This window comes from Nothobranchius furzeri, chromosome 3, assembly GCF_043380555.1.
Source record: "Nothobranchius furzeri strain GRZ-AD chromosome 3, NfurGRZ-RIMD1, whole genome shotgun sequence".
In the NCBI taxonomy this organism is placed as follows: domain Eukaryota; kingdom Metazoa; phylum Chordata; class Actinopteri; order Cyprinodontiformes; family Nothobranchiidae; genus Nothobranchius; species Nothobranchius furzeri.
Genome location: NC_091743.1, coordinates 3,154,951 through 3,176,172, shown reverse-complemented (window position 1 = coordinate 3,176,172; position 21,222 = coordinate 3,154,951). Strand labels below are relative to the sequence as shown.

The 21,222-nt window shown below is 45.0% G+C and overlaps 1 protein-coding gene across 1 annotated transcript in view; it reads right to left on the bottom strand.

The window, feature by feature from the left end:
- The window catches only part of cntn2 (contactin 2), a 158,942-nt gene that overhangs the window by 124,788 nt on the left and 12,932 nt on the right, over positions 1-21,222 (bottom strand). Inside the window, exons 3-4 of the mRNA XM_070549098.1 lie at positions 3,379-3,520; positions 59-231 (exon numbers count right to left, since the gene is read on the bottom strand). Coding sequence (XP_070405199.1) covers positions 59-231; positions 3,379-3,520 — 315 coding nt within the window. The remainder of the gene's footprint in view (positions 1-58; positions 232-3,378; positions 3,521-21,222) is intronic.

Below are 21,222 nucleotides of genomic sequence, written 5' to 3'. Positions count from 1 at the left end.
CACCCTCTTACACGGCACGGTGACACACAGATTACAGCTTTTGCATTTTGTAACTCACAACCAAACTTCACATTAGCTGCTTTGCTGATGATGGTCCCACATCGATTGATAGCCAGACACTGGTATGATCCTGTATCTCTCATCATCTCCGGGTTGCTGATCACTAGGGTGCCGGCTATTAAATGGTACCAATCCGACCCCAGCGAGACCTCAGTGCCATTCAAAAGCCACCTGCAAGACCAAAGTCAGGTTAAAGTTTTTCTAATGAAACAGGTGCACAAGGCCTTATGTGCCAGATGATATCTTTGTCTTCCAAGCCAAAAGTCCTGAAGCACACTTTTTTTATAACATTTCTGCTACTATTTCTGCAGTTTAGCAGTAAGTTGTCATTTGCAACATCTGCGGTTCAAAGGAAAAACTGCTAATATAGCAACAAACATGCTGAGTGTTCTTTACCCTGCACATAGACCAATGACCTAAGCCATATGAGTGGTAAATGGCCTGTATTTGATATAACGCCAACCCCCAGGATGCTCCAACACAGTGGTTCCCAAACTTCTTTAGCAGCGCACTCCCGTCTATGTCCTGACCATGACAACGCACCCCCAGCCCCCACACCAGGACAGTGGACGGGCTAAACAGCCATGTTGAAAGACAACTCATGGTCATGGAAAAGATTTTTGATCTGTTTGGGAAGGGTCAAACCATTGGCATACATTAAGCAGAGAAAATATTAAGGAGATTTCAGAAATGACTAAAATTGGGGTTAGAACTGTCCAACACATTAATAAAAGAAAATCTGCGCTCCAGAATGAGAAAAGGCCAAAGAAATCACTCTAAAAAATGGTGAACCTGAGATGAAGTGAAAGAGGAGAACACCTACACACCAGCATCACAGACCTTTCTCTGTGAAAAAGCCTGGCAGGGGGGGCGCCCCGCAGATCCACATTCTACCTGTGTAGAGTCCAGCTCCCTCCTTTCAGTGGTAAAGAGTCCTTGGAGCAAATCTGGTCACTGGAACCTTACGGCTACACCGGTAGTTTCGAGTACTGTTCAGATATGATGCTAAAGAGCTGTGGCTATTGCATGATGCCACTAACCCCAAAATTCCACTATCTCCACTCCGCTGCGCTCCGGCACGAACTCCGCAGCAAAAACGGTCCCTTTGTAGTCAATCAGAGCTGTTCCACTACTGCGGCCGTGTGGCGCACTGCGCCGCCCGCCGTTCCGCCGTCCGGCAAAAATAGGATCGATTCTATTTTTGCCGGACGCCGGAGCACCTCCGCAGTCAATAGACAGAAATCACAACTGCCCAATAGGAAAAGGAGCAAGCACAACTTCCGTTATTTCACAATAAATCGATAAACAAAAGGCGTTTTTTGTTTCATATGCACAGGTTTAACAACTTTTAACAACCATCAATGGTGTCTGAACTTTAAATGCACAAAAGTAAGCCATAAATACAGTTTCCACTATCAAAGTAGTCACCCTTTGTTGATCCAAACACTGCTGATCTCTCAACACAAATGATGGGCAGACTAAACAGTTCATTTCGATGCTTCTCCCACACAACGGGTGTTTGGATCTAACTTCCGCGTTTATTGCTCGGACTGTATCGCAAGATCTCAAAAATCCCACGCATGCCTGTTTGCGCACCTCAGGTCTCCGCACCGGAGCGGAGCCGTTGTAGAGCGGGTACAGTATATAAATTGAGTTCGGAAGCGAGCGGCAGCAGAGGGCAGGGGCGGAGCGGAGTGGAGAAAGTGGAATTTTGGGATGAGGATGACCCGCTGAAGCAATATTTATCACTTGCAGCAAGTCTCTCCCACAATGACTGGTCAGTGCTCAACCTTGCAGTTCCATGGAGGATGTACAGTGGCGATTGAGAGAGAGCCCATACAGCTGCAAAACGCAACAGACCACAGGCTCTCCCATTGGTGGATGAAATCTAGCTTTCAGCGCTTCGTGGGAGGTGCGGGAGGATGTGGATGGCCTGTGGGTTTTCAAGGCCTCAGTCCGCGAGAGAGGACCAGAACTATTTTTTGTGCTGGAAAGCACACATGCCAAATGCGGTATTCACCATCTTTTACAGGTCATCCCTTTTTAAGCTTTAGGTCAAACCTTGCTGCATCTAATCAACACAACAACTTCCTCTCAATAAAGGCTAACAATTCATCAGGGCAGGGCTAGTCAATTCCGGGCCTCGAGGGCCGGTATCCAGCATATTTTGGTTTTAACCGTGCTTCAACACAGCAGGTGATCAACAGGCTTCTGCAGAGCCTGATGAGCTTCTGCACAGGTGACTCAACCACTTAATCTAGTGTGTTGGACCAGGGAAACCACTAAAACCTGCTGGATGCCGGCCCTCGAGGCCCAAACATGAATAGCCCTGCATCAAGGGATGGAGAGGCAGGGTGCCCAGAGTAGTTTTGGCTCATTAAACAACAACAGACAACTACAGTTCATAAGCTTAACGCTCCCATATTCCAGTCAGAATTGACAAAACTCTTTAGATGAGAAGCGAAACGTCTTCAAGAAACCAAAGAAGTCCAGTTGCCTTCATTTGAACCTTTTTGGATGGTTTAGCAATGTCGATGAGATTTTGGAATATCGGACTGCATCTAAGAACAATTTGAGAAGGCTCTATACGCTGCTCAGTTCACACCAATGGACCACTCTTAAAACCTTGAAATGGAAATGGGAGTTGGACCCGTGTGTTGAACTGTCAAGTTTGGTCTGGCACACGGCTCTAAGGAACACTCACAAACCATCCATTTGTGTGAGATGCAGAGTTATCTAGTTCTAAGTGATGCACCGTTTCTACTGGTCCAAAGACAGACTGTCCGGAATGAAGCCAGACTTGGACCCAACACGAGAGCGTTACAGATGGTCAGCTGCCCCACTTTTTCACAAGCTCTGGACTGGCCCGAAACTATGTGGATTTTGGAGAAAGGTCTAAGATTGTTCAGTCAATATACCGTGCTCCTGCTACATCCACATGCACACATCATTCCCTTTCCTAATGTCTGGAAGGATGATTCTGAAAGCAGGCTGGTTTTTGGTAATCCGTAGGAAATATCTACAACGTTACACAGAAAGAAGCTAAAGGTCAACAGATATCTTTCTAGATTGTTATCTAGTTGCTTTTGAGAAAGAAAATCACAAAGGGGTCTGAAAAGTTGTTACAATAGTGACAAAGTGGCTAAGTTATCAACACTGCGCTTAATTTGGAGCAATACAAGTGTAAACGGCAAGTGAGAAACAAAAAATCTGATTCTTTTTGTGATTATTCAAAACCCAGATCATGATTAAGATTAAAATGTGATTAATCAACCAGCTTTACTGTATGTACCTGTGAGTGTGTACTTTGGTACTCACCTGTAGGAAACAGCTGGACTGGCTCTGGCCTGACAGCTCAGAGTTATCTTGCCTTCAGTCAGGCCTTCCGGATAAATTAAACTGCTTGGCTCTGCTTCAAACACTGGCCCACGGTCGTGACCTGACACACACACATCTCCCCCTGGAAATACAGTTCATAGATGTGTATTAGGCCTGTGCAGAGTAGAAATCATGTGTTTATTCCCAGTGTGATATGAATTTTTCTAAAAGATTGGTACAGATGTTCTTCATTGTCAGGGCGGTTGCACCTGTGGCGAAAGGACGGTCAGTGCCTGAAGCCGTTTTAGGAAAATGATTAAAAAGTGGTTGTGGCTCATAAGCCTCATTACATTTTGCCCTTTTACTCCTGTAATTAAAGAGGACCTAGAATGTAAACAAACATTTTCCTTATTGTTAGATAAAGACAGCTTGGGTGGTCAAAAGTAGCATGCCAAAAAGTGAAAGCAGTGTGTGACCTACTTTTTATGTAAATTTGAAAGTTGAAAAAGACGAGAAAAACTTCTGTTTCTGAGCAAGCCTTCCTTAACATGTCACAAGGTGGAGTCCCTCCTCCTCAAACCTGCATGTCTCCACCTCCGCCAGTGCTGGCCATTTTAAACCAAACGCACCTGCAGTTGAAACAAAATGCTAGCTCTAGCTACAACAAAGGCCCTACTGTTACTGTTGTTTTGTTGTTTTTAGAAGAAGAATATGTCAGAAAACGTATTGATAGTAGGAATTTTCACAAGATTCCACAAGAACCAAATTGTCAGCAGGAATGATTGAATCTATATTTGACCATGTGCTACAATACTTCAATCCAAATATGGTGGTTTGCTCAAGTCACTTCATATGGATCTCTCTCAAACCTTGGACAGTAACGTATTGATACAGTAAGTATTGATATTTTTTTAAATATCGATGTAATTTTTAAACAAGATACAAGTTGACTATATCTTTATATCGATATAACTGGTCAAACTGCTATGCTAGCGATTAGCCGCTATGCTAGCGACATGTTGCCCCATCTCTAAGCGGCTATTACGTGTATTCTCATAAGTTTGCTCAATCTGAGAGCCTCTGGGTAAATGTGCTGCTCTAGACTTTGCATTTGGCGTCATGGTTTTTATTTTTTGGGGACTTTCAACTTGTCATGTTCTGTGTCCCCTTCGTCCCCAGCCCCCTCCTGTTCTCCTTTAGGTTCTCCTCATGTGTCTTCTTGTGTTCCCCAGCTCCCTCTAGACTTTCCTCATGTTTTCCTCCTAGTCACTCCCTTGTAATTCCCATTTGTTTACATTAGTCCTCCTCACCCCTCTAATTATTAGTTGTTTAATTCTGCACTTAGTTCTAGGTTTAGTTATTTAGTGTCTTATAGGTTATGGTTATCTTGCCCTCTGCTTGGTTCTTCCCTTCCCATTTAGTTAATTGATTCCACCAGTCCTCCCTCTAGACCTCACTCCTCGCGCCTGTCAACTGTTCTCCTGATTGCTTCCTCTGTGTTAAAAACCCTGTCTTGTCCCTCAGTGTTTGTTGGGTCATTGTCGTATGTGTCTGCGTTGTTCGTTCCCCTCTCGAATTTTTCTGAGTCTGTGCTCATGTGTGAGCTTTTGTTTGGTTTTGAGCATTCAGTGAGTTTTATTTATTTTTTATTTTTTTCTTGAGATTTAATCTTATTTTTTGTGCTTTGGATTTTGGCACATCCTCCTTTAATAAAGGAATAATTTTCTTTAAACTACTCCTGCCTTGAGTCGTTCTGGTGTTCTGCGTTTTTGGATGAACCTCCTACACTCAACGTGACACAACGCCAACGGAGTTCTGTTTATCCATCCTGCTTGTGCAGAGAGACGAGCCAAACTCCTCCTTTTGGTGCAGATAATGTCTTATTTCGAGGCTGCACCATGGGTGCCCGTCCGCACCCATTATATGGATATACGCTGATGGCAATTTGCCGATGGACCTACGGTAAATACCCCGGGGAATCCAAGTAGCACCAAAGTTGTCAGCGTGAGTAAACAAACGTACTGCATGCTAGAAATTAAGTCCGGGTTGCAATAAACGGGAGTTTCCTTTAAGCACATAAGCGTGAATATACAACTACGTGTCGGACTTAGTATGCTAATTAAGTTGGGCTGTGAAGCGCCTCCCAAATTCGCTGTTTATGTTTTTGTTTATTTATTTGGCAGACAAAACTTGGATCGGAGACAACTCGCGTGGGAAATTGCTATGTAGCCATGCGGCGTCTTCTTCTTCTGTTTGTCTGGGAGGCGGAGGCTGCTTTACGGCATCTGGCTGTCGTGCGTGTCGGTGGACTTGAAGAAGGCTGTGTATAATAGTCCATAATATCGATACCACAGGGATGGAATATCTCATTTAGATACCACTTTTAGTATCGATTTATATCTGGGTATCGATTTTTTTGACAACACTAACGTGCCCACATACGTATGCCACCTGTTTCTTCATGAGAGCTGGTTGAAATAGACATCTTGGATTCCTCGCTTCAAGTTCGGATGCCTGCTCCCTACTCCGAAAAACTTTTTCAACAATAATATATAAAGAGATATACAATTCTTGCGTGAAAGGATTTTTTTCTGTAGCATTTTATGTTTATTGCTGGACAGACAAAGGCGTGCCATGGCTTTTTCGGACTTTGGAGTGGATTCAGCAAACAACGCTCTGCTGTGTTGGTCGCCATTGCTGCATTTTAGGAGCTCTTTGGTATGTTTTATTTTTTATGAAAAGTATATTTCTGCCTTGTTGTCTTCAATAAGCAATTGTTGTAGAATAATATATGAAAAGTTATTCAATACTGAAACGTATATGAAAAAAGCACCCCCTTTCTGAATTACCAAGAAATTGGGGGAGGGGAGGTGTTAACACTTTAGTACAGAACAAAATTAAATGCAAAAAAAATTGTGATGGCTTTTAAATGCAAACTTTGCAACCTTATCTTTGAAAAACAGATAAAGGTTGTTTGAACATTATCGGTTACATCATACTCATTCTCAGTCAGTCCTTTGCCATGCCCATATGATTTTTGTATCTGTACATTTCAGTCACTGAATGCTTTAAAACGTCATCTAACACAGACACATTCTAAGAAAGTTGTGTAACTTGAAACTCAAAGTGCAGCATTTCTTTGTCCCCTTTGCGGATTAAATGAACCATTCAATGATAAAAATTTCCTTAGTCACTTAAGGACTCATCTAAAATGGCACGAGACAGCAAACTGTCCTTTCAAAAATTGTCCCTACCTCACTAATGTGTATTCTTACTTCAATACTCATAGAAGTAGGTGTCATCCTGATGGTGAGATTTCAGAATTTAAGTGTGAAATTATCCTTCAAGAAACTGCCAGCCACCATTTACAGAGTGATGCTGAATGTGAAGATGCTGGTCCTTCAAACTATGACTGTGAACTTGGAAGTCCTTTCTCTAATCTTCCTGAGTCCACTCATGACAGTGGGGAACTGCAAACTCACGCCCATCCATATAGGCATGTGAGTGTGCAAGCTGTTAGATGGGGGTGGGGTGGGCTCGTGTTGGGGTCCTCTAATACCCCGACTTAAATCAGGGATCGTGGTCTTGAATTACCCCCCCCCAAAAAAAAACACAACTAGACACAAGGCGCATGCGCACTCGCGTTACGGGCTGTGATTGCATCATCATCATCATCGTCAACAAACCCACCCCTCAACATCGCATATAAAGGGGCTTGCAGCAAGCAACCATTTCATCCCCGCAGATTCCCCTCTGCCCCACAACCATGGAGGTTCCAGCGACAGCTTCTGCTCGCACACCATTCAGACCCTGGATTGAAGAGACTCCTGCGAGTCCGGATACTCAGCAGCATCCTTCAGAGATGCCGATCCCTGGCCCACCTCCAGTTTCACGTGAACCCATTCTGAAGGACAACGTGCAGCAGCCCGAGCCCGAGCACCCCGAGCAGCAGCCTCAGCCCGAGCAGCAGCCCAAGCCCAAGGAGCCTGAACAGCAGCCCGAGCAGCCTCAGCCCCTGGAGATCTTGAGCGGAAGCGGGGCAAGCGAGGAGCCTCTGTGGTTGCCTATGTGGGTGTTTTCAGAAGAGACGGTGGGTCGAGTGAGGATGGCTAGCGGCGGCGAAGGCACGCTTCCCCGCGCACGATCCCGCGCGGCAGCCCCAAGGTGCGCGATACCTTCGTCTGACCACTTTTCAGTACGTGCTAAACTACGAGGAGGACACCACCGACAACCCGTTGCCGCCAGAAGTCTAGTTTCACAGCCCGAGGCGGGCTGTGGATAGGAGACGCGAGCGAGGTAGCCAAAAACAAAACCGATGATGAGGAGGATGAAGATGATGAGGAAGAGGAGGACGATGATGAGGAGGATGTGGAGGAGGAGGAGTAAGATGTGGAGGATTATGGTTTGCGCGAAGAATCCCAGCGCGGTCCAACGGGGTACACGCGCTCGTCCGTGCGAGACGAGCTGTCTAGCTTCTTCCGAGCGACGTAGAGGACTCAGTGATCACGATGACCAACCTGGAAGTATCCAGGCGTAGGCTGCCCATCGCCGGCTGGCGTGCGATGAGCCCTGCCTAGCTCCGCGCCTACCTCGGCCTGCTGCTCCCATCCGGGGTGTACATGTTGCGAGGCAAGGCCTGAGAGAGCCTGTGGGACGCGGAGAACGGTAGGTCGGTCTTCAGAGCCCCCAAGCCCCTGAAGACCTTCAGGGTGTACTCTAGCGCGCTGCGTTTTGACGAGCGCAAGACCAGCGAGAATGGACCCGCATGACAAGCTGGCTCCCATCAGACGCGTCTGGGAACTGTGGTGCCTACGCTTGCTGCTGCTGTACCTACCAGGACCCGAGGGCACCATGGACAAGTGATTGGTTCCGTTCAGAGATTCGATTTTTCATTGACTGCTTTGCTGCGTTTCCTTGGTTCATTCAGTCATTCATTCATTCATTCATTCATTCACCCATCTCTTTCCACTTCTCCATTTCCTCCTCAAGGGAGATGTCCCTTCAGGCAATACATGCCCAGCAAACCGACCACGTATGGGATCAAGATATGGGTGGCGTGCGATGCCAAGTCCAGCTACGCGTGGAACATGCAAGTCTACACAGGTAAGCCGGACAAGCGGGCTCCGCCCAAGAAGAACCTGGCCTCGCGTGTGGTAATGTATCTCACGGAGGGACTGGCTCCGGCGCACAACGTCACCTGTGACAACTTCTTCACCTCGCAGGCTCTCGCCACCCGACTGTTTCGTGAGAGGCGCCACACACTGCTGGGTACCATCAGGAAGAACAGACTAGAGATCCCTGGCAAGTTGCGCTGCGTAAAGGGTCGTGCCGTGGAATCCGTGGCTGCGATTCACGTGCGGCCCGCCTTCGGCAGCCCAGAGACAATCCTGCTCTCCTACATGCCCAAGAAGAACAAAAACATGCTGCTCCTGACCACCTGCCCCAGACACATGTGCGCGAGCTCGCCCTCTCCGGGAGCGCAGTGAGAGGACGTGGCGAAGCCCGCGATGGTGCTCCACTACAACCGCAACAAGGGCAGAGTGGACAACCTGGACAATGTGGTGGCCCCTACAGCTGCAGGCGAAAGACCTGCAGGTGGCCCATGGCTCTCTTTCACAACATGGTGGACGTGGACGTGTATAACTGTGGAGGGAGCTGCGGCCGGACTGGACGGCGGGCAGACTCAACGAGAGCACGTGGGACATGCCTTGGTCGCACCACTGAGAGAGGCCAGGAGGAAATCCACGTCCTCCGCTACCACCACCGCGGCCCGCAGGACCGCTACTCGAGCCTCTGTCCCAGAGAATAACTGCGGGGAGGGATCGAGGCCAGCGCCCAAAAGGGGGTGTAGTCTCTGCCCCAGAATCAAGGACGTGAAAACCAAAACTGTGTTACGGGTGCGGGTCCTATGTCTGCTCCAGACGCGCACTCACCTACTGTCCCAGTTGCGTGGGGTTTTAGGTCCCCCGTGTGTGTAATGTGCGAGTGTGCATGCGCAGAATAAGAACACTGGACACTGTGCCTTCCCCACAAAAAGAACTGTGTAAATCATAATGGTCCGTGGTGGGTGGGGTACTCCTAGAACCCCCCACATCTTCGAACCTCTCAGTTTTGTAGGTTGGGTATTCCTAGACCCCTTCCTTCTCAGTTCTTTAGGTGGGGTATTCCTAGACCCCTTCCCTCTGAGCGTATGCAGGTGGGTACTGCTAGACCCCCTCCCTCTGAGCGTATGCAGGTGGGGTACTCCTAGACCCCATTCCCTCTGAGCATATGCAGGTGGGGTACTCCTAGACCCCATGTGCTATATTAGAACCCCAGTGGAGTACACAAGGGTTATGAAACAACCTGGCTTACCTTTTCTTGAAAATGTCTAGAAATACCTATACAGACTATCACTGATGACTTGTTACAGATATTCTCGTGTTCCAAACCTCTTGTGAGAGACTGCATTGCCGACATTCTGCACCAGCATAGTTAGCCTGCGACTGATAGTGTACTAAATGAGTTGGTAGAAGCTGTCATGAGCACAGATGTTTTTGTTAATGCATCTACATCAGGTTCAGAGTTATCCACTGCTGAACGGAGGAAAACCTATGTGAGGAGCCATTACCCTCTAGTAATGCCTGTCCAGTACACACTAGATTCTAGTGGTCCCACAGTAGTATATGTCCCTGTTTTGCAGATGCTCCAGTCTTTGTTCACAAATACAGACATTCTTGATACAATCAAAGAGGCTAATCAATCACCATCTGGTGTGTACATGTCTTATGATGATGGGACATATTTCAGAGAGAACCAGTTTCTGTCAGTGGCAGGAAAGCTTAGATTGTCTTTGATTTTGTATGTTGATGACATTGAGCTAGCCAATCCTTTAGGCACTGCTAGAAAGATCCACAAACTTACTGCAGTATATTGGTTACTTGCTAATCTACCAAGTCAGTACAGGTCCAGCCTTCATGTTATACAGCTAGCTTTGCTGTGCAAAGTTTCTGACCTGCAGAGGCCTGGGTATGAAAGTGTAGTCTCCCCTTTGTTGAAAGATTTACAAATTCTGGAGCAGGAAGGCCTCTTTATTGAGACCCTTGGTGAGTGCATCAAGGGTTCTGTGCTTTGTGTGGCAGCTGATAATTTGGCTGCTCATGGTCTTGCTGGCTTTGTCCAGTCATTCAGAGCACATAATTTTTGCTGATTCTGTTGTTGTACTGCAAATCAGATGCAAACCACTTAAGTTTCTGAAGGCAAATTCACTATGAGAACAACAGAGTCCCATGATCATCTTGTGGAAGACATTGCACACGGAGACGACGTTAACCATGCAGGTGTGAAAGACGATTGTTCTATCAGGAAGGTGTTGCAGTATTTTTGGGAACTTCAGGGAAAAAGTGGATTTTGTTGTCATTACTGCTTAAAAACATAACTGCCTCCTTTTTAAGTGAAAACACCTGTTGCTTCATTAAAATGCTAGTGTTGTCTTTTTACTAGCTTTCCCATCTCAACAGGGAGGAGAACGACCTTCCTCAGATCATGCTGTTCTGTGTTATGGTTACACTCCCATGAGAAATAGCATGTTGACTGAATGCACCTGGGTTCGTGTGGGTGAAGAGATGACATTGTAATTCCTCCTTACTTGAAACAGCTTACCACCTGATTCTACGGAGCAGTTTAGGAATGTGGTGTGATATGCTTTTTGTGTGTGTGCTTGGTTAATAAATACTCTTGGAGGACAATGGTTCGATGAGAGGTCTGGTGAACCATGCTTGGGTGTGTACTCATTTCATCTCTCCACTTTGCAAAGTAAAATTGAACAATAATATTGCTCTACTCCTCTTTGTGCATTTGACTTCTTTTAAGGTGAATTGGTTTAGTAAATAAATAACCCAACAACGACGTTAACCATGCAGGTGTGAAAGACGATTGTTCTATCAGGAAGGCGTTGCAGTACTTTCCTCCCATTACTGGTTTCCCACCCAATTTACTCCATGATCTTTTTGAAGGGATCGTGCCTGTGGAGCTGGCACTGTGCATTGCTGAAATGATTCGATGAAACTATTTTTCTTTGGAGTACCTGGATACAAAAATACGAACATTTCCATGTCAGCACTCAGACTTGTCAGGCCCCAACCGATCCCCAAAGTTTTTACTTTGCATCCAAAAAAAAAAAAAGACATTGGGGGACATGGGCATGAAAATTCTACCTTGTTGCGATTATTGCCACTAATGGTGGGAAACAAAGTACCTGAGCGAGATGAAGTGTGGGATACACTGATGGATCTGAAAGAAGTAGTAAAACTTGTATTGTCTCCATCTTTTACAGATGAATCTATTCAGTACATGCAAACCAAAATACAGGAACATAGACAGAGCCTTAAAACTATGTTTCCTGATTTTAAACTCAAACCCAAGCATCATTACATTGAGGACTACCCTGAGCTAGCAAGGTGCTTCGGTCCTCTGATTCACTTATGGACCATGCGATTTGAGGGGAAGCATCGTATTTCAAAGGAGAGATACAAGATATGAAGAACTTCAAGAATTTTTTGAAAACTCTTGCAACCAGGCATCAGTATATGATGGCATATCACCTTAATGCACCCTTGTTTTTCAAACCCCAAGCACAAGTTTCAAGTGGAACCTTGCCTCAAGTAGCACAAGACTTTATAAAGACCAAGACAGATAGCCAGAGCATACTGTATATACCACACGTAAAGTGTCCCTAAATGGAACAGGGTATGCTAATGGAATGTTTGTCTCTGCAGGCCTGACTGGACTTCCAACCTTCAGCAGGATTGAACATCTCCTCTTACTCGGGGAGAACATAATGAATTAGATGTAACCGGTCCCACAACTGTACCTTAGCCATCATTTGGGCCAATTAGACCTAGGTCCGGAGGAAACACAGGACCCAACTCTCCTAAAGCAAGCAGACCATTGCCTATAGACGATAGGCTTTGAGATGTTGCCATTCAAAATAGCTGGTATAGATGGGCTTTGTATACGACCAAAGAAATGACTCCAATTGAATGCATAGTGTGTGCTCAAGCACCTGGAATGCTGAGGAAGTTCCAGAAATATATACTTCTAGAGAATGTGCCATTGCACAACGGCGCACGTGTAAGACTAGAGAAGAAGTGAAGATCAATAAAAAGGTTCCACCTCTTCTTAAATTGCCATTGTGTGGACTTCAATGCAGATTGCTTCAAGGTACACAAGATAAGTACAAATATGTTAAAAAATATGCAGAATATAACATCTAAGATGCATATGCTGAATTTGCAATCCAAACAGATCAAAATGGTCTGCCAACGGACTACAAAATTGATTATAGTGCTGATTATGAATGTTTTACAAGTGAAGGTTTCGCTGACTACGGAGGAGTGGACGTAGGTAATACATCGGTCAACAGTATTGTCACTTGGGTATTATCCTGGTTCCCACATGCAAATATGATACCACTCTTTATTGACACCCATATTTGGTAAGAAAACCCTAAAACTCTTAGTCAGGAATGTGATAACATTAGGGCTGGGGGTAAACGATTATTTTTAAAACGATTATTCTGACGATTATTTTATCAAATAGTCAACTATTCTAATGACTATTTAGAAAATTAATCTAATGATTATTTTTCTATAGCACAGTTAACAAAAACCAGAAAATCTCAAATAAATTCCTCAAAAAAATAGATAAATTCTTACTGTAAGAGAATAAACACTACAGGCCTTCCATTTTGTATAACACTGTGTTTATTGTGTTGCGGTTGGTTATGTTCTGGTGACGTGGAGAACTTGGGAGAGCAGGCTGCTTCCTGAGAAGTGGTAGAAGACGGAGTGTCTCCATGCTGCTTTGTTTTGGTCACTTATGAGCGTGAGGCGAGTGGTGTTACGACCCTTCCTGGGGAGTTTGGCTCGTGTGCAGAAAGGAAGGGACAATAACGGGATTTAAAAGTTAAAATGATGATCAGGTTTATTTACAACAACAAAAAATCATAAATCTTTCCATCCACAGGTTGGGAATAATAAAACTAATTCTGCCTGTGGGGAATTAAAACAAAGTACAAATAAGTAGGGATGTCCCACTGGGCAAATATTACTAAGTTCTGGACCAAAATAAGGATCTCCAAAAGTCCAAACTCTAAACTGGGCAGTTAAACCAAACTCAGGTGATATTTTAAACTAAACCGAAAACCCACAACACTCTAAATGTAATAAAAGGGAGATCTACACCACAAAAAAGATGAACTCTAAACCAAAACGTAACAGCTTATCCCAACGCAAGAAGCTGTTAGCGAAGATGCTAACAGTAGCTTTACCAACATTAAGTTCAAGTTACCAAGTTTAAATAAACCAAAAACACCCAGCAAACAGACCAGCACGGAGGAGAGACTGCTACCACCAAAACAGCTCTCCTAATGTCTGAAAGAAGCTCCTTAATGAAGGGAGAAACGCTCCCGGTGATGTTCTACATCTGCGGTAGAGACGAAGCAGCGCATCTGACCCCGGAAGTTGTTGTCCGTTGCCAGGAGACGAAGGCGGGCAAAACAGGAAGATAATCTAGTAGTGGACAGACATTGTTCCGGGTCTTCGGTATTTGGGGGAGATGTTAGTGAAGGCGGAGAAGAGGGCGAACTAGAGGAAAAACATGCAGATTCCTCCTCTATTTACAAACTCCTGGGGATGCAACAAGTGGGCGCGGTGCGTCGACTACCGGATCTGACGTCGACAAATTTTTAGAATCGAGCCGTCGACGTCGTCGAGGCGTCGCTACAGCCCTAGATAACATCACAATGAGGATTCCTAATCTTGATCTACTAGGTGAACAAGACATTCCAGTGGCTGACAGCTACCGGATGTGTGGTGATGATGTTTTAATTAATGTTTTGCCAAGTTTTTGGGTCGGGTTGTGTACAATAGTATGAATGAAAGTTCCAGTGACTATTTTGCATGAAGGTGTGAGTGAACTACTCAAGATGCAGACTACCATTACACATAGAACAAAGAGGTATGATGTGTTTCATCATAAAGTACATTTGAAGGCAGTAGGTCTGCGTTCAGGTATTCCCAACACATTCTCACACCCAAAGCGTCAAAATATGACGTGCGTGACCAAATGTCAAAATATGACAATTCGGGACGCCCCAGCGCATCACGAGACGACGATCAGGGACATGCTGGGTCACGTGGCTCCGCTTGCATCACTGTTTGAAATGCGGGGTCAAACGGACATTATTCAACTATTTAGCCTTCCCCTCACCCCAGTCCTAACCTTAAGGTCCATAAACTGTGACCTTAAGGTTAGGATTGGGGTGAGGGGAAGGTTAAGTAGTTCACAAGTACTTCTAAGGTCCGTGTCACCACCGGTGTCGGATACCGACGTTCTGGGACGCTGCGTCAGCTGTTTATCCCTGATCGTCGTCTCCTGATGCGCTGGGGTGTCCCGAATCGTCATATATTGACGCTTGGTCACACGCTTCATATTTTGATGCCTTGGGTGTGAGAATGTGTTGGTATTCCTATTGAGTTTCAAGCAAGAGATGAGATAATAGCTGGTGTAGAGTCAATTCTTCCCTAGATAACAATAAATAAGAATGTGAAATAGATCAACTATATTTATTTCAATCAACAAAGAATCTTAAATTACACAACAAATACTTTCAGCCTTCTCGGCGAACAGCTTCATGCCACAACCAGAATGGCTTTGCAGAACGGGCAGGCTTTGGATTGGCTGTTGGCTGAAAGGGGCGGGGTCTGTCAATTTCTAAACATAAGCGGACAATGTTGTACGTACATTCCGAGTAATACGGCTCCTGATGGTGTGTTTACTGATGCCATAAGAAAGTAGAAAAATTTAAAGGTAGAGCTGAAGGAGAATGCAGGCAGGGAAAGCTGGTCGTTAGACTTCTTAGCCCTCAAATTAGGCAATTGGGGAGCTATCTTTGTAAAGGCAGGAATTAGTGCAATAGTGGTACTAATTCTGATTTTTCTATTGGCATGTTGCATCCTATCTGCTGTGAGGAGACTGTGGGAACGAAATCTGGCTACTCAAATTAACCTTGCTCCTTCGTCTCAATATGTGCAAATGGAAATGGCTGCAAAGGACTCTGCACAGTTTCCGATGTGTCTGGAGAATGAGACGGCTGATGAGACAGCTGAGGAGTAGTCTGCGTCTCGTAAGGACTGTTGGTGATGTTGATACATGCACTGGACTAAGGAATCAAAGTCCTCTTCCGGCAACAAGACCCCTGCAGCAGTCATCAACAAAACTGAACTTGACTCTTTTGTTTTTCTTCACTTCATTTTTTCAACTCTGCAACTGGGACTCTGACTCTATACTTTATTTTGGTTGAGCAGTTGTGATATTACATTAAGTATATTCCTTACACTCACTGTTACGTCTTCTGTAGGTTTAGTCATATTCACGTCACTCAGTCATGTAGTCGTATCCCCATCACTCATTTATTTCTTATCACTTAGCATTTTTAACCGCATATTCACATACAGATACTGGTTGAAATGTTGTTAAGGGTAATCATAATCACTCATACTCATTATTTTAGTATTCTCTGTTGTAAGATTTATTTTGTTCATTTACTCTAATGTGTGTTCTATTGTTGTTCAATGTTGCCTAATGACAGGAAAGCCGAACCAGCCCATTCCTCCTGCCCCATTACAGCCCATTCCTGTAGTGAGTACGCTATTTGATCATGTAATCCTAGATTGTGTGGGACATTTACCACCATCAAGAAGAAGAAAAAGATTTTTGTTAACCCTCATATGTTCAGCTACAAGGTTTCCGGAGGCCATACCGCTGAACTACATCACTACCAGGTCTATAATCAGAGCTCTAACCCATTTCTTTTCCATTGTTGGGTTACCAAAGGTAATACAGACCGACCAAGGGACAAACTTTAAATCCAAACTGTTCAAACAGGTAACAAAAACCCTAGGTATTACACATGTCATGTCATCCGCTTATCACCCCCAGAGTCAGGGGGCTTTAGAAAGATGGCACCAAACTTTAAAGGCCATGCTGACCAAGTATTCCATAAGTAAAAACAAGACGTGGGAGGAAGGATTACCCTTCGTGTTGTTTGCTGCCCATGAGGCTGTGCAGGATTCTCTTGGATTTAGTCCTGCCCAGCGTGTGTTTGAACACACTCCTCGAGGTCCCCTGAAAGCTCTAAAGGAGAGATTTCTTTGTTCTGATCCACCTGACAGAAAGGTAAAGGAGTATGTACAAACTTTCCAGAAAAGATTAACGGAGGCAAATTATATCGCAAAAACTCATTTAGACAAAGCTAAGCTGAAGATGAAGGTTCAGTATGATAAGAAGGCAACCAGACGTAACTTTACAGTTGGAGACAAGGTACTGGTTCTAACGCCTTTGTCCAATTCTGCTCTCAGCACCAAATTTGAGGGACCTTTTGAGATCCTGAGTAAGCTTGGGGACACAAATTATGTGCTACACACACCTGCCAGAAAACGGAAAAGCAGGGTGTGTGATGTGAACATGTTGAAGTGCTATGAAGATGGTTACCCTCTGTCTAAACCTATTACTTGTGTTGTAGTACCAGGTGCTGCTGATCAACCTATTGTACCACAGGAAGCAGGTAAGTTGGAGAAGACCTCCCCTCTAGTTGTAGTCCTCGGTTGAATAACTCCGAGGCACTTAAGGAACTGGGAGAGCGGTTAAAGCATTTGTCACCAGAAATAGCTGGCGATTTGGTGAGGTTAATTCACTCTAGGAAAAGCCTGTTTGTTAATGTGCCCACTCAAACTACTGTGTTAGCGCATCATGTTGAAGTCAGTGAAGCCAAACCCATTACACAGCATCCTTACCGTGCTAGTCCTGAAAAAAGGAGAATTATGAAAGAGGAAACGGAATATTTGTTGAAAAGTGGCTTTGCTATTCCCAGCAGGAGCCCCTGGAGATCACCCTGTCTGGTGGAAAGGAAACCGGATGGAACCGCTCGGTTCATAACCAATTACAGAAAGTTAAATGTGGTTACCATCTCAGACTCGTATCCTCTACCCCGTATAGACGATTGCGTCGACAGTGTGGGACCATCCAAGTTTGTGACAAAGTTGGACCTGTTAAAGGGATATTGGCAGGCACCGTTAACTGAAGAGGCTTCCCTTATGTCAGCTTTTGTTACACCAGATGCCTTTTTACAGTACACCGTGTTACCCTTTGGAATGAAAAATGCACCTGCTACCTTCCAAAGGCTAATTAATACCGTTACCTCTGGCCTCTCACAATGTAGTGTCTACCTCGACAACATTGTTGTTTATACAGACACCTGGGAAGAACACCTCCACACTCTCACTCAGGTATTCGATCGTCTTGCACAGGCCAATCTGACCCTAAACTTGGTTAAATGTGACTTTGTTAAGGCTACAGTCACATATTTAGGTAAAGAAGTTGGACAGGGGCAGGTAAAGGTCTTACATGAAAAGGTAAAGGCCACAATGACCTTTCCTCCTCCCTCTACTCGCCGGGAGCTGAGAAGATTTCTGGGCATGGTTGGTTATTACAGGGGGTTTTGTCGAAACTTTTCTGCCATTGTTCTCCCTGAGTGGACTTTGGAGTGCCAAGCCTCTTTTGAGGCAGCCAAGCTGCTGTTGTGCTCTGCTCCTGTCCTGGCTGCACCCGATCTGGCCAGGCCATTCAAGCTGGAGGTTGATGCCAGTGCTGTAGCCGCTGGAAGTGTGCTGATCCAAGAAGATTTGGCTGATATTGATCACCCGGTCTGTTATTATTCCAAAAAGTTCAACCGACACCAACTGCAGTATTCCACCATAGAAAAGAGAACATTGGCTTCTCTGCAGCATTTCCACGTTTACGTGGGTTCCAGTTGTTCACCTACTATAGTTTACACAGACCATAACCCTTTGACCTTCCTCAGTAGGATGTACAACCAAAACCAACGGCTCATGCGGTGGGCTCTCATCTTACAGAAATACACCATCGAAGTGCGACACAAAAAAGGAACAAACAACGTCATCGCTGATGGGTTGTCCCGAAGTCTTAGTAACCAGTAATGTCTGGTAACTGATACATTTTACTCCTCTTCCAGGGTCCCTTGTAGGCACAAGGGCTTCACCCTCTTTAGGGTGTTGCCGTTTATTGTTTTCTTTTAGGGTGTGGTATGAAGGCTAGTGTTGTCTGTGTCCCGCAGACTTCTTGGGAGCACCCCAGGGTGATGGGGGACAGGCTTGCCAATGGGCCACCCCTCGTCGTTGCTGGTTTGTATGTGTCTTAGACACATATGCTTAATCTGCCCGCCTTTAACCCCGCATGAAGACTAGGGGCGAGTTAGAGAAGCTCCTCCGTAGGCAGTTAGCGGGATGCCCTGGTTATGAAAGGAGGTTAATGCTAAGTTCTATTCTATCTTGTTGAGTTTAAGAAAACAGATGGTGGTGACTTACGTTGGTGGCGTTATGGTTTTTATGTCTCCGCCCACCACCACCACCCCCCATCCCCCCACCCCTTTTTTTATCCTCTTAAGGGTGGGGCCGTTACGGCCGTGTTACGGTGTGCAGCGCTCCCTGTTTTCCTGATCAGCAGTGCAGCACCTTGGACAGCTGCCCGTGGGAAACAACTTTCATCCAGGACCATGGACAGCACCAGGGCAGCAGTCACGGCCAGCTGGGCCTTTTCACCTCACCAGCTGGCCCTTCAAAAGCAGCCAGCTGGAGCTCATCAGGGGAGAGAAATTGTTTGTGGGTTGCAGTAGCAACTGGTGTTCTCTTCCCTTGTGGTTTTTGGCTCCGTCTAAACCTTTTGCAGTTTTTGCTTACTTCTAGAGAGAGAGTAGGTAGGATTTTGGTGTTTGGGACAATTTGAGTTAGTTGGTAATTTTGGTTTGGTTCGTCTTTTAGACTAACCTTGGTTAATTACCAGTTGGGGTTTTGCCCATGTGGATTTTCTGTCTCCTTTTAATGAGGAAGAGCTATTTAGGATTTTGACCATTTCAGTTACTTTGGTAATTTTAGTTTGGTTTGTCTCTCAGACAAATCTTGGTTAATTACTCAGGGGGGTTTTGCCCTTTCTTGATTTCCAGTCCCCTTTTGATAAAGGAGAGTTATTTTAAGGTTTTCAGTGTGGACGTTCTCAGTTAAATTGTTCATCTTAGTTTGGTTTGTCCTTTGGACATGCCTTGGTTAATTTCTAGGTGAGGGTTTTGCTCCCTCCTTTTGGACTTTCCAGCCCCTTTTAATAAACCTTTGAAAACAAGGACACTTTGAGTTGGTTTTGCTTTGTCAAGCCTTTTTCCCCCCTTTAGGGTGACCTTACGTTAGACTCGTTCGTTTTATGGTTCCCCCCTTCTCAACTTCCTAGTTGAGCCCACTGTAGGGGCGTAACAGCCCTAAAATGCCTTGAAACAGCCCTGGGTGTGTGACTGAGTTTTGAAGGTGATCTGAATTGTATCAGATGTATAAATATTACATGTGTATAACTTACTGTTTTATACAGGTAAAAATGTGTAGTGGAGATAAATCTACCTACATTTTACTTTGTTTTCTTGTTTTTATTTAACTATTTTCCTGTCCTGTCTGTCTCTCATCTTCCTGCATCTCCTCTAAACTCTGCAGAAAAACTGCTGCCTGGATTCTTACTTTTTCACCTCGTCAGTTACTTTTGAGCAGATCAAAGGGATCTCCTGACCGAAAAGCGGAGAGCGCGTTTCGATGCTGCGTCAGTGAGGTGAAATCACTGCAGCACTGTGCTCCACTCATTGGAAACGAAGACAGAATACCAGACGATATAAACAGAAATGAATGATCAAGTGTTTAATATTGTTTTGTTGAGCCACCTTGAGAATGTATCGTGCGCCGGATGCAGTGGGCACACCAACGATCAGCGCTCTGCGTCCTCTCTGCTCAACAGAATCCCGCTACGCTGAGAGTCCATAAATATTGTAAAATAGGCAGAAACTGGATCTTTCCCTGAAAGATGTCTAGCCCCCATAACTCGATCCCTGCTCCTGGATGATAAACTGGACATTTTGATCAAACGCCCCGGACAGAGAGTGAAAAGTGGACATGTCCGGGGGAAAGAGGACGTATGGTCAGCCTACAATAGCACCGACCATAGATCCTGTATGTACCAACTAGCGAGAAAAGCTATTTTTGATCTTCTTTTTCTGCAGTGGTTTTAGCGCTTTTCGGTGCACCACTGCTGATACAGCGATCCAGTGGTGGCGCAACTCTGCGACTGCAGTTAAAATAACATCCATATAGCTGGGGGCAGAGTGAAATCAGGCTGGGGTGGCACAAAATGAGCTGGAGGCGGCCGCCACGCAAATTTGAACGCAGGAAAAACCCTGGTTATGTTACTTAATTGCATTTTTGCTTTGTGTTTTTGCTTCAAGTCAAAAGTAACATAGTGTTTGTCATTTGTTTAATGGTACACGTTACGTTCATTTAATGGTATATGTTAACATTCATTTAGTGGCATATGTTACGCCATTGTGCCTATTATTCACACCAGGCATTTTAATTAATTTAACCAGATTTTGGTGGTTTTACCACCACGGCGAGGATTGTTGAATCTAAAAGGTGTGCCTGTGAACCAAGGTCGTACATTCTCTGCAAAATATCAGCATCCTGTTTCTTAGCCAAAGTTTGAGATCAGTTCCAGTATGAATATTATCTGAAGTCAACAGCAAGCAGATGTATCCTGTTTTAGTCCAGAATCTGCTGGAAACATGGTGCATCCCAACCAGTTTTCAACTGATGTGTGTGTAAGGTCCATTTCCTGGTTATGCAAGGCTGACGTCAGCAGAGTATTGAAATACTCTCTGATTTGATGTGAGAGAAGCTTTTTTGAGAAGGTTCAGCCAAA